A 14,221-nucleotide genomic window follows, 5' to 3' on the forward strand; every position below is an offset into this window, starting at 1 on the left:
CTTTCCCGGCCGGCTGCAGCCCCTCACGGGACGCCCGCGGGCACAGTCGCTTCACACCGGCGCGAAGCTGAAGGAGGGCTGCTCGCACAGATTCTCCGGCTCCGTCAGAGTCCAGAAGGGCTCCCTCAGATGTACGAGTAACACAGCCCTTGTCAGCCTCAGGGCTGAGCTGTCCCTGTCCCCGCCTAATCCAAAACCTTCCCCGTCGCTTGTGTCACCCGGGGAGCGGCGAAATCCTTCTGGCATCCAGCAAAGCAGCTCCCTTAAACACCTTTTTAACTGAGCTTGAGCCCACTATACCTCTTTTATCCTGTCTTGCCCCTTAGCACAGTCTGTTACTTTAAAAAAAGAGGAAATACCCTCAAAATCTGCGGCTAGAAAAGAAATTACAAATACTCGTGAGGGGACTGAGTGCGAAGTAAAAATGACGTGGAAACATACCAGGCGCTAAAAGCATAAATGGAGGTGAACATAAGCTAGAAATAGGGTTTGGTTTGTGTGCGGAGAGAACTTGTGATTCGAGCCTGAAGCGCTGCCGTTTGGCTGGGCTGTGTTTGTTTTCGTAGGTCGCTGCTGCTCTGTGGATTAAACTCCTGCCAGCCAAACTCCCCCGGCGCCGGCGGGTTACCGGGGCGACACCGTGTAAACTCAGCAGCCTGCGGAGGAGCTGCCTCGGCAATGCCTCCTGCCTGCTCCGCACTCAGGGAAACAGCCGAAAATAAAAGCCAAGTGTGTGCCATTGCTGTCGAATTCCTCGCTGGCCAGCGAAGGAAGGCAGCTGCGGGCTGAAAATGCTCTCTAATTTCCCTTTGGGTTGCTGTGCCTCTTTCAGTTTTCGCTGCTGAAGAACTAGGTAAGCTTTGTAAGATTCTGCCTTTTTACAGGACATTCTATTATTGTTTTGAAGGGTTTTTTTGTGTATCGAAAAAAAAAAAAGGGAAGTTTTTGGGAAGTTCACATCTGACTCTTAACAGGAAAACATAATGGGATGAACATTGTAAGGGATTATCTGGCCTCTAGCATGAGACGTCAAGAGTTCTGGCTTCTGTAGCTACTTCTACAGCTAATTTCACTGTCTTTGACTTGTATTCTTGCCACTTGAAAAACTGCAGTTCACTCTGTTTTTCAGGAAGATTCCCAAATCCATCAAAACTATTAACTGGGGTTCATTTTCTTTTAAGAATTAGCTTTCTAGAATTTCAAAACTCCCAATCCTTTGACTTAACCCTCTCATGTTTCTTCTTTACCAGTCTGCACTTCGGGTTTGTTCTGTCATCTTATGGTGTTGTTAGAGTTGGAGTTTAATCTTAGAAAATAGGGTTGTTGTTTTTAGAGTTCTGAAGCAGCTCCCAGCACACTCACCACAGCCAAGAACAGTGGTGACTGTGTCAGGGTCAGTATTACCCACACACAGCTGTACTGACAGGAGGGTGACAGGCAGCTCCTTTCCCACAGTCAGTGCTGATTAGTCATAGGAAAAGAACATTACAACCTTCTAAATAAGAGTAAAGAGCTTTTAAGTCAAGTTCAGCATAGCATAAGTTGTGGTTTTACCTCTAAAAACTTTCTGAGCTCTTTGCATTCTGTGCATTCACAGGAAAGGGTTTAGATGCTAAATTACAGTGCTCTAAATAATTTCAAGTACTTTTAAAATGTTTTTGTCTTACTTTTGTCCCAGATAATGAAATATAATGTAATGCTTTGTATATGTGAATTGGAAATCAATTAACAGTTTTCTTTTCAGGTTTCTGGGCATTAATACATTTAAGGACAGTATGTCTGACAACAAACAAAATAAGAGGAGAAGCAAAAAAGGTAGTCTAACCCAAAGTTTATGTGTTGAAAGTGTAAAATGTAGATCTGAAGCTGGAAAAGTACAGTAGCAACTTGAAATTTGGCTATTTGTCAAAGCTTATCAACCATAAAAATACAAAATCAAAGTCAGAGTACGTTTCTACCTTTGTAAAGGCCTAAGATTTGGTTTGTTTTTCATATTTTTAAGTGCTCTACTTCTATAAAATTTCTGTCAATATTTGTCTTCTCTTTCTGTTCTCCTGAGATAGGAGATGTAATTGGCTTTTTTAAGATGTTCTTTGCTTTTGCAGCCCATTGAATTAATAAACTTACCAAAGAAATAAAAATAATTCAAAATGATACATTAACATATCAATAATTACAAGAATTAGTGAAATGTAACTTGCTCTTGTTTCTTTTCCTGATACTTCTTTATAATAATGTTTTAATGCCCCAAAATCACGTGCATTTGCCACGTGATACTGGAATTAAACTGCTTTTGTGCAAATATTGATGTATTACCTCAGGTTGTGGAAGTGTTGCTGCTTTTCAGAATGCAGACAATATAATGGAAGAAATGCATCAGTCAGACAAAGCTCTAGGAAAAACCAGGTAAGAAGCATCAGTATTTAATTTGCACTTGGGTGTGCACAAATGGGAACAAAGAAGGTAGTAGCCTGAATAAGAAAACTATTTCCTAGACATTATGTGCAGCTCTCTGTGTTGTGTAGTGTTTATCTCTTCCCAATATCAACTATTGGCCACTGCTAGAGGCAGGATATTGCATTAGGTGAACAAATTATTTGGTACAATAAAAAAAAACATGATATGTGGTTATTTGACTTATTAAACCCAGACAATTATCTTGCATACAGCTTTAAGAATAACTCAGACTGCACTTTTGTACCTCTTTTCAGTCACAGTATTTATCTTTTTCCACATTTTTCATTCTTCAGAAAACAGTGGCAGAAAGCTGAGGCTTGTCCACACAGCCTCTGTTTTTTCAGGCAGACCATAGCATATTTTGTTATTAAAAAAGGCACATCTGGTCTTCAGAATTCTTCTGACACACTCACCTGATGATTCATAAAAACTACACGCTGGAAGCAATCAATTTTTGTCAAGAAGGGGAAGGTGAACAATATGTTTTTAGGTTTCTCTTGTTGCTTGGAGAACATGGTTTGTCATTCAATCTCATGTGTAGTCAACCTCTGCATTGCAGTCTGCTATTTCCAGGGAGAGTCACAACCCCACAGATAAATAAAGAAAAGACACTTTGGCATTCTGGAATCTTACAAACCTCTTGGTCACATTATTCACCAGCCATATGATTGTTTGAACAGGCTCCTTCCACTTATTTTTGCTCTGTATTTTGGTTATTTTTGTTTTGCCTTTTAGCCAAATTGCACCAACATCCAGAGCATGGCCAGACCAACAAGTGGCATGTTTTCCAAGTAAAAATCAGATGTCATTACCCAGGAGACATCACATTTCTTTACCTTTCTCCTCAAAGAAAGAGGACATGGGATGTGGCTTTGACTTCAGCTTTCTGCTACAGACCTCATGCCCAGAGTCTAACATTTCAACATCATTTATGGCTTTAGATACTTTCCAGATAATAAAAGCACAAATGCAACAAAGTAAGTTCAATTTTAAAAGTCACAAATTTTATATATAAAGTCATCTATTGATTATCATGTTGCCTTTATGTCTTTTGCTGTCTTCAGGGAGACTTCAGCTGTGTCAACCCTCTTCTTTAATTAGAAGTTTGTGTGTGTTTGTAGAATGAAGGAGATAAAGAGAAGCAATGACAAATTTCACCATTCCTGCTACTCTGAGTAGTGAAACTGAGCCACAAACGTGGAGTGTAATTCTCTGTGCCTGGAGTGATGACATCTTTCTCCCTCATACTGGCAATATTAATTAGCTACATACTGTGGTTAACAAACTTCTACAATTGAGAAGTATTTATTTGAATTATTAGTGTAAAAATATTTTAAATTTATAGTATTTTATTGTTTTCTATGGAAAATGGAATTGTGAAGTTCAGTATCACAATTGAATTTCAACCTACAACTTTTTTCTGCACTGCAGATTTATAGCACAGTTCTGCAACCAGAGACAGATCCTTGATTCCCTGAACACTACCATTTGAAATTAATTTATAAATGTGAATTGTAGTCTGTTTAAGAACATCAAATTAATATTTCATTTATTCTGATTTTTAAGGGTTAACTGTAGCAATGCTAAAAACCAGGAACAAGAAATCTGAGGTAAGAGAACGTTATGTATAAAATGATCACTGGCAAAAATATTATATCCTTTCAACATCTTAAAAATACAAATACTGAAGTAGTGTAGGTAGTTTGCTTAGTCTCAGGTGTTTTTTTTTAAGAATGGAAAATATTTTAAAATTTATTTTGTATATGTGTGTCAGCAAATCTTGAGGTGTATATCAGCAAATTATCAGTAAGATGTTACATGAGGGGCTTCTGGAGATAAAAGGTTGAAAGTTCAAAAAGATATAAAACCTTTAGAAATATGTAAATTAATTAAAATGTGAATCCTGTTTGTTAAATTAGATGTCTAGTTTTGCCAAAACTCCCAACACTTCTTTGAAATGGTAATTTAAAATTGAAGTTGAATTCTAAAATAGTCTTGATATTAGATGATTGATGAAATTTACTCTGTTACCAAATAAAAAATAGTATTTTAGAATTAGACATACTTTACATGAGATTTTGTGAAAAATGTAAATAGGATTACAGGCTCACAATTTTACATCTCAGTACTTCACACCACTTTAAATATACTGTATTTAGAAAAAAAGAGAATTTAGCCTTCATGTGTATTAGTTAATAGCCTTTTGTAGAAAAGACTCAACTCAGCTGTAAACTTCAGTGAAACCATCACAGAATGCAACTAATCACAGGGAAAAAGTGAAGTATGGAAGTTGGAGCAAGAGTTCTGACACAGGATTATAAAAAGGGTTATGGAAAAAAACCAAACCAAAACATTTCAAGTGGAGGGAAATATTTATGAAGAATAATTTAGCTGGCCTTGGTGTGATTTAATGCAGCTTTATTTCATGTCTTGAGCTTTCTAGAGGTGTATCCTTTGGGATAAACTGAGCATTCATATTAATGCCATGCAGGCTGGACAAAGCCTTCAGAACTGTCAATTTCAAACCAACACGTTGCTTTTTCTGGCATGTTCAAACCTCAGTTTGCCCTTGGAATACAAACAAAAATTTCCTGCAGATTGCAAACTGATGTTGAATATAGACATGCAAATGAGCACTCAGAGCAGATGACTGTGTGATTATTTCTATTGCATTCATTTGCAATATTCAAACATTCATTTCCTATAAAATAAAGGACAGAAATACTATTTTCAGAAAATCATTCTCACTGTTCATCTGAATAGTCCGAACAAAGTGCTCAGTTCCTCTGATCTGTACTCCTTCAAATGTACATGGTACCTTTCAACAAATGTGATGGGGAGCAGGGAGGAATAGTAAAACACATCCCTGACCCAAGAGACTTCTGTGTCAGCTGCCATTGCTTTTATCCATTTCACTTCACTGCAAATTGAGTGCAGACTGTGCTGTCTTCCAGTGTACCTAAAACTGTGGCCATTTAACATGAATCTATATGTTTAGATTTAATATAATGAATCTTAAAGTCTATAAATAATTTGTTAGAATTGTTTTCTCCAGGCATGCAATAGCATTCTGTTATAATGGGCTAGTTTCCCTATTGAAAAATTGCTTACACGAGCTCTGGTTCCATTGAGAATATAATTAATGGTGTCAGCACATGTTGGAGGGTTACATAAAAAGATTTTAAATATCAGCATTAGAGTGGTGCTCTCATTCAGGGAGAGTGCACCACTGTTCTCTAGAGAGAGGAGCTCTGGCGCATGAAGCCACTGCCCAGCCTTTGAATTCCTGTAGCAAACATGTGAAGTGCCACAAGACAGAGTTACTAACTGACAAGAGGATTTGGACAAAATTTACTGGTTCTAAATCATGGAGAATGACTTGTGCCTTAAAGCAAAAGACCCCACTTTCTGAACTAAGAAATACTTAGAAATAGTTCTGGATCTGAGAAAATTAATGCAAGTAATGTGCAAAAAATTATGTGTTTTCTCAGGAGTCTGATACTGTACTTCATAATAAGTTTAATATAGGAATATGTTAAATAATTAAAATTTTCTAATTTTTTTCCTAATTCTACTTGGCTCTTAGAGATTAGTTTTTACCTGTATCTGTGGTGTAGCACACTATTAATGTTTTTTAATGGAAATTACAGCTTCATTTGCCACCAATGACATGTCAGTCTGTAAGAACAATTCATCTTGCACCTCTAAAGGATGATATTGTCAATGAAAGCAGAAACATCAAAAATATTTTAAATATTATGAACTCTATTCCTCAGCCTATAAAGCCAGTTACTAAATTTTATCAGTATCAGTTAGACAACTTATTAAACAGGCACAGTGAAAAGTCATCAGAATTGATCATGGCCACAGTTTCTGATAAGTTCACTCCAGTGAAGGACCTGTATTACTTCAGCATTAATAACTGTGATAAGTACCTCAACAACAAGAAGGAAGAAATCCAAAGCCATTTAAAATGGAGGGAAGCTGATGCAGCAATCCACACTGAGAAGAAGAACCAGGTGAAATTCCAGTGTTCAGTGGTTTGTGAGAACATCAATCTTCTGACCCAAGCCAGGTTCTGGGATCAGAGTCATCCCCCCTTGAGCTCAAGCAATGCTCTGGTGACCTGTGGCATGTTTACAGCCCAGACAGCATTTACAGTGTCCAGCAACAGCAATGCCTCAAGAGCTGGCAATAAGCAAAACAGAGCAGAGAATTGCTGTAGCACTGGTCTGGAAGAAGAAAATGCTACAGAGATGATGCTGGATTATAAACCACAGGAAGATGCTGAGAGTGCCAACCTTTTGATTTACAAACAGGATTTTGATTCTTCCTGTAAAAATGAAGTGATAGAGGCCTACCAAACCTTGGAAGATAATTCTGTAGTTGCAGTAATTCCCTTGAGAGTAGAAGCTCAAGATCCCTCGGGAAAACAGTCAGAAAATCAAGTCTGTCTTTCTGAATCTGAAAGAGAAAAAGAAGCCATGTCAGAAGCAACTTCAGAGGTCCCAAGTGAGCTTGTAGCTGTTGCTCATGTTATGATCTCTGAACAAGAGCAAGCTGGGGAACCACACATTGCTGAAACACCTGTCACAAAAAAGGGTGGTGTCTGTACCCTGCCTCCTCATGTTCCTCAGAGCCTCAATGTTCTTGCTCACAAAGAAAACGACAAAAATAAAATAAAGATTAATAGAAATAAATACTCATCAAAATCAAAAATTAATAATAAGATAAAAGTGTCTGAAGACTTAATTGCTTCTAAAGCGGTTACCACAAAATCAAATGCCAAGAGTCAGATTTTTCCATCTTTGGAACTGACAAAAGGGAAATCTGAGACTCCCATGAAGTGTCAGAAAAAAATCACTCAAGGACACAAAGGCCATGTTGGTCAGAATGCTCAGAAAATTAAAAAGCAAAGTTGCTCCTGTAGTTGCAAAAACTCAGCTGTCTTAAAAAAACATATTGCTCCACTTTGTCTGCCACGTGCACCCTCTGCTTCAGATTTTGTAGATCTGAAATACACTGACATGTTCAAAATAATAAATTCTGATGACCAAGGCCCAGGTATTTACGAAATGTTTGGAACTCCCGTCTATTCCCGCATGAGAGACCTCGATCAGCACGAGGGCAGGTTTTATAAAGGTGTTTATTCTGTTCCACCAGGAAGGTGCACCTGCAGATCTACCTGCAGTAAAGGGGGAGAAAGCAGCAAAGTCAGAAACGCTCAAAAGAAAACACATTCCAAGCCAAAGAAGACCATACCTGGTGCTAAACAAAAGCAGAAAGGTTTGATCACAAAGGACAGAAGGACCAAGTTGAGTGACAGCAGCACAGAGCAAGATAATGCAACAGCTTCTGACCTGGATTTTCAAACACACACCTTGAGTAGCACAACATTGTTCTATGGACACACAGATCATCAGCTCACATTTTTAGAAGAGCTTTCACAGCCAACTAAGCAAAATGAAATGTTTACAAATTCAAACCTCTCAACTATTAAAGAAGTTTCTTTGGAGCAGTTGTTTGACAACCAGGATCAATCCAGCCGTCAGAGAGCTGCTGCCTGCTGCCAGGATCTCCTTCAGCTCAGTGATCAAGGCTGCAGAGAATGTCTTGCTCCAAGTGGGAGTCTGGTAACAGCAGAGCAGAACATCTGTGTGCCCCAGTGCAGGGGGGATATGGATGGTGGCAAAGGCTGGGAATCACACCAGGACTCCAAGTCTGTCAATAAAAGTGAGTTGCCCTTTTCAGATAGACTGGAATGTCAGTCCCCTACAAAAATATTAGATCACACTTGTGCAAACACACCTCAAAACAGTGGTTTGACAAATGAATTGACTCAGGCTTCAGTGATTTGGACAAAAAATGCCAAAAGCCCCACTTCCCAGACAAGTCAAAACATTTCTTCCTGGTCAGATACTGAGGACGTGACTGATGAGTTGCTTTGTTGTCTGGCCAAAGAATTGCTAATGCTTGAAGAAAAAGACACCAACTCATCAAGAACAAAAAATACATGTTCTAAAATACAAAACACACAGAGTGAAGAAGAGGAGAATATGGTGAATGGAGATGGAGCAATAATAAATAGAGCTCTAGAGAAGGTAAAAGTAATTTCTTCTTGTAACTTGCTAAATAATTTGAGTGATGCTTCACACAAGTTTGGATGAAAAATGGGAAATATGTGCTTATTAAAGAGACTTATCAAGTCTTTTTTCCTTGGGCCAGCTGCCCACTGATTCTTCCAGTGCTCTGTTGAATATATCTGTGTTAGAGGCTGCATGTCAGGACACAAGCCAGAAGGTACTAGGGCATGACAGGAATAGCTGCCAAAGCTTATATAAATTGACAAATTGTAGTGAATAAAGAGAATAGGCTGTTTGAAGAGCTTATATAAAAAGGTTTTGGGCAAGGCAAGAGCTGGAGATCTGGGCAGGAATATGAAAAGACACTACAAATAGTCTTGCATATCCAGAAGGGCAATTACCTTGAGTCTCTGAGTGCAACCAGATGCTTTTATAGATATGAGCCATAAGTATTGGTTTATCAGACAGACTTATCCAGTTTAATTAATGCTTAATCAAAACTTCAAGCTCAGAAGGCTCAGATTTTGGCCCCCATGTCAGCTGCCTGCCTTCACCTACTAAGGTGTTTCTCTACCAGTACTGCTTCTCCTCGGTCCTGTTAGTTCTTTGTCCATATAAATTACAAATTTATAAGGAAATGTCTTTCACTACATATTGATACACTCCCCTGTGCTTCTGCAGACACAGGTGCCAATCATAGCTCTGTTCTCACTTCTCCCAGGGAGATCCATGGCTAAATTGGATAATTATTGCCATCTTTCTGAAGCAGTCTCTTCCTGGGAAGTCATGGCCTGTTATCTTCATCAGACTTGTGTTGCATGTGTTACTTAGAGCATGATGATAGCCATATTCAGCCTTCAGCTTAGCAAACTGATCCTATTAGACCAAAAAAGAGAGTGTATGTATCCTGCTCTTCTAAGTGCTCTTCTGTCTTGGTGTCAATGGAAGATGTCATGCTGTAACCTTCAGGTTATGCACTGTTGTGATTTATACTTGAAGATATTTATACAGCTTTACCTAGTATAGCAATTCTATCAATGACCTGGGCAATTTATATATATAAAAATCTATAAAGTAAACTCATGCCAGGAAAAATTACTCCGTATGAAAAGAGGGGGGACCAAATGAAGCTTGTATTTTCCTCTCTGCTTTCTCCCCACACTGACCATCATCTTTCAAGCAGAGTTACAGTAAAGCCTTTTTGGTTTCAAATGAAGAAAAGGGCCTTCTAAACTTTGATGAATCTACTAAATTACCAAGAAGCAGTTTAGCTACCAAAGATCCTATCATGTGGACAAGAGGAGAAGTCCTTGGAAAGGGAGCCTATGGCACGGTAAGTTAATGTCTGAATATGCTGATATGTGTTGGTCATCATTGAGCTACACCTTATCTCAAAAATAACTGTTGTTATTCAACAAATGGGTTAAATATTTTGAGATATGAAACATGACAAGCACAAAGATTTTATTTAAAATAAGTAAATACACAAGTTTTGTCTCGTGCCTTGTTTTGATAAGTGCTGGTTTCACTGTAGGTGTACTGTGGTCTGACAAGCCAGGGACAGTTAATAGCTGTAAAACAGGTGGTTTTGGATACATCAGATCAACTCACTACAGAAAAGGAGTATCAGAAGTTCCATGAGGAAGTTGATCTTTTGAAGACATTGAAGCATGTAAATATTGTAACTTATTTAGGAACTTGCCTGGAAGACAACATTTTAAGCATATTCATGGAGTTTGTTCCTGGTGGCTCCATTTCCAGTATTCTGAATCGCTTCGGCCCCTTGCCAGAAGTTGTCCTGTGTAAATACACCAAGCAAATTCTACAAGGGGTTGCATATTTACACGACAACTGTGTGGTGCACAGAGACATCAAAGGCAACAACGTGATGCTCATGCCCACTGGGGTGATCAAGCTGATTGACTTTGGCTGTGCCAGGCGCCTGGCCTGGGCCAGCCTGAGCGGCACCCGCGGCGAGCTGCTGCGCTCTGTGCACGGCACTCCCTACTGGATGGCTCCAGAGGTGATCAATGACTCTGGCTATGGCAGGAAATCAGACATCTGGAGCGTGGGCTGCACCGTGTTCGAGATGGCAACGGGCAAACCCCCTCTGGCTTCCATGGACAGGGTGGCAGCCATGTTCTACATCGGGGCCCACCGCGGGCTGATGCCGGCCCTGCCCGATCGCTTCTCCAGCGCTGCCGCGGAGTTTGTGCACGCCTGCTTAACCAGGTATGGAGAGCTGGAGAATGAAAGGGAAGATGCAGGGAGTTTGTATTCTGGAGATGGCTCATGGGAGCTTAGGTTGTGGTACATAGGACTTTATTGTAAATGCACAGGCTTTTCAGCATTTCAGGAAAGCCTTTTATCTATATCTATATCTAAAGTATATATAAAAGAGCTTTACTCTTTATAATGGTATAAAAAAGTCGTCACAGATTCCTTTTGTAGGCCTTATACTCATAATTTACTTTCCCTGTAATTTTCATGCAGAAACATGGCACTGTTAAGCTTTGGACAAAATGTTTAAAAAATTTCTTTGCTGTGCTTTGCTGTTCCAGTATTGTTTGAGCTTGGTCTATGTCAGACAAGTTGTTTTAAGGACAGCATTCCAAATGGAAGAGCTTTCACTTAATTCTTGTCTTCTGCAGTGGGAAAATCTATTATCACTGCCAGTCCCGGAAACACATACTTATTTGAAACACAAAGTTCTCTCTGTAAAGCCCCAAACCACTAGCATTCACACATTATAAGAATTATTTTTGTGGTGTTTATAACAAAGCCATGGGCTTCTTAAAATGAATTATATTGATTGGAGATGACAGGACAACCTGATTGACAGAGACTCAAACAGATAATTATCACCTTTCTTAAATACATTGTTGGTGCACCTGAAATGGCCAAATCAGCAGAATTGTTGAGAGATTTGGAAGGAATTCAGGGGAATAAGTAATTATTTCTTTATTAATAAAATATTTCCATTTTATAATTCATAAATTTTCCCTTCAAGCCTCCCTTCCTTTCTATCAGCTTTACAAAAAACCCCCAAAAAACAAGTAGTGAATGGAGAAATAATAATAATAATAATAAAGGCTAATTTTGCAATTAGGTTTTTAGAGGGTTTTGAATTAGGTTTTACCTCACAGGCATACATATTCATTTTTTATACTGATTTGTGCAACCTTCAATGCAGAGATCAACACGAACGGCCTTCTGCTCTGCAGTTGCTGGACCATCCCTTCGTGAAAGGAGGACAATGAATTTTTCAAAACTCTTGCCAAATGAGCATATATTTTCCTGGAAAAGATTTTCACTTGTGGAAAAAAGACCAGAAGGAACTGGACTTTAACGTGGCAGCAGAAATACTGGAGAGCAGCCGTGTTCAAGGAGTCTGTTGTTAGGCAGCAGTGATTAAAGAGTACCTGTTCTGCAATGCCTGTCCTTCACTGTGAACACAAGGCCACGTTGTGTTGTATTTGGAGAGATTTAAAGGGAAAATAAAGTCACCATCACTGGCATGCAACAGGCCAGGTAAGCTGGAATGTCTGTAAAATCCTGTGGAACAAGCTATGGGCAGAGAGCTCTGCCACTTGGAGATGAGTAATGAGTGTGAGGATCCCACAGGAACCTCAGACCATCTACTGGCATAAAATGTACTGAGGCTTTTATTCAGTCAGGTGGGCTCTTTTGTTCTATTGGATGGGCACTTCAATTTTTAGCTGGTGAATAAGGTTTTTACATACATAGATCACTGTGGTCCTGTGTCTCCACAGGATCCTGTGGTGCTAATTGCAAGAGATAATGATCTTAGCCATGGGACTGCCTGTTTTAAATGAAATAGTGCATTTTATGGGCACTTTCAGGTCCCAGAAGGTTGAGGTTGGAAGGGGCTCTGGAGATGTTCTGGCCCAGCCCCACTGCTCGGAGCAGGGCTGACTGCAACAGGTTGCTCAGGCCCTTTTATCCCATTGACTTGAGTCTGACTGCGGATGGAGACTCCACAGCCACTCCAGGCAACATGCTCCAGTCTTTAATCCCCTCAGGGTAAAAGTGATTTTATGTTTGAAGACTGTCTTATAGGTCAAGTTGTCCTGTTGTCCCTTGTCCTGTCACTGCTAGAGTCTGGCTCTGTCTTCCTTACCATCCCCATGGGGTGCTGATACTCACTGAAAACCAGAAGTGTTTCTCTGACCACTGGAGTGAGCACTCTGTTCTGTGACTGGGTGACAGAACAGAGCCCCTCTGCACTCCAATGGTCTTTACACTTAGTAGAACTAGCTACTACTAGCTGCACAAAATTAAATAAAATCTAAAAAGCATTGTTAAGTATTAATAAAGCAACACCCCCCCCCCCCCCCCTGTATTAGTATTTAGAATGCCCTTTTGTTGATAAGGCTTCTTCCTATCAAAATGGGGTACATCTTTACATCTTTAGCCTATGTGAGCACCCAGGCTCCAGGAAGAGAGGCAGTAAAACTCAGCCCTACAACTGTTCAGAGCTGAGCTCTCAAGAATCCAAGAGATTGACCTCAGTGTCAGCTCTGATGTAATGTGAACATTATAAAACCAACTTTCCTCAGAGTGCTAAACATCCTTGTTACTTAAATAGCTTTCAAATTTTATTTTATCCCAGTAGTCAATCTCCTGACTTCAGAGAGTTAAGTCTAAACTTTATAAAAGCAAAGAGAAATCAGTACTTCTAGCAAAATTCTTTATTAATAGTTTCTGTAGGTATAATGTTACATAACAATGACAGAACATTATGCCAGTATAAGAGAAATCCTAACATCACAGTAATCTTCGAAGTTCAAGCAGTTAACAGTCCTTTTTTGAGGAATATCGATTGGTGCTCATGCCAGACATCCATGGCAACATCATGTTACAGTATCTTCATGTTAAAGTACCTTGCAGAATAAAGGCAGGAGCCTGGGCATGTGAGCTCTAGTGGGATGTACATAATTCCATGATGTGTACTAATTCTTCTCAGATTAAGGTAGAGTCTTCAACAAAGCTGCAAAGTAAATATGAGGGTTTATTTAGCATGAAATGAAACTGAGATGAGAGACATAAGCAAGGAAAGAATGGGAATGCTCTAGAATATATAATTAATTTTAAAAAGGTCAGCATTACAAACCCCCCTTCTTATGCACAGCTTATAAGCAAAACTAACATCTCTTGTTAGAGTTCTCCAATATTAAGGTTACCAGTTATTTGCAATTTGTCATGTTAAATCCACTGAAAATAGTCATTAGAGGTTTGTAAAACTTGAACCTGAGTTTTTAATCAAAATGTGAAAGCACATTTTTGCTTTTGTTTAACCAGACTTCGAGAATGAGGTGTCAGTTTAAGGCCAGCACTTGCAACAAAGGTATTTCAGTCTAATCAGAGCTGTGCTTGCAGCAGAGCTCAGGGCCCAGCACAGCTAAACCAAGCCCTGTGTTAATCTGGGGAGCCTTGGGTCGCTTGGCTGAGCCGGTCTGGTGGAGCAGCCTAGAAACAAGTCTAATTTTGCATATTTCTTACTTGATGAGATCAGAGATTTCCACACCAAAATCCAGGTGCCTGTGCCAATGTAACAAGGGGAAAGGGTGTGAAATCCTGAAAACCGGTTTTTTTTTCATGAGACTGAGCCACTCAGTGAGCAGGGTCACACTTTGCTTCATTATTTATCGAGTTGGAGC

At 39.5% G+C, this 14,221-nt stretch overlaps 1 protein-coding gene across 4 annotated transcripts; it reads left to right on the forward strand.

Annotated features, from left to right (window-relative positions):
• The first annotated feature begins 714 nt into the window (after positions 1-714).
• On the forward strand, positions 715-12,006 carry MAP3K19 (mitogen-activated protein kinase kinase kinase 19). 4 transcript variants are annotated; one of them, XM_084209290.1, is made up of 9 exons: positions 715-853; positions 1,745-1,815; positions 2,322-2,406; positions 3,193-3,434; positions 4,024-4,067; positions 6,108-8,558; positions 9,724-9,873; positions 10,075-10,772; positions 11,734-12,006. In XM_084209290.1, exons 2-9 carry the CDS (start codon positions 1,776-1,778, stop codon positions 11,798-11,800), a joined length of 3,777 nt encoding a protein of 1,258 aa, XP_084065416.1. In that variant the 5' UTR covers positions 715-853; positions 1,745-1,775; the 3' UTR covers positions 11,801-12,006. The 4 variants fall into 4 exon arrangements, with proteins under 4 accessions (XP_084065416.1, XP_084065419.1, XP_084065417.1 ...); XM_084209293.1 differs by lacking the exon at positions 11,734-12,006 and having other exon boundaries at positions 10,235-10,335; XM_084209291.1 differs by lacking the exon at positions 1,745-1,815 and having other exon boundaries at positions 770-853.
• The last annotated feature ends 2,215 nt before the right edge of the window (positions 12,007-14,221 follow it).

This window comes from Fringilla coelebs (genome assembly GCF_963513975.1).
Source record: "Fringilla coelebs genome assembly, chromosome: 7".
NCBI lineage: Eukaryota > Metazoa > Chordata > Aves > Passeriformes > Fringillidae > Fringilla > Fringilla coelebs.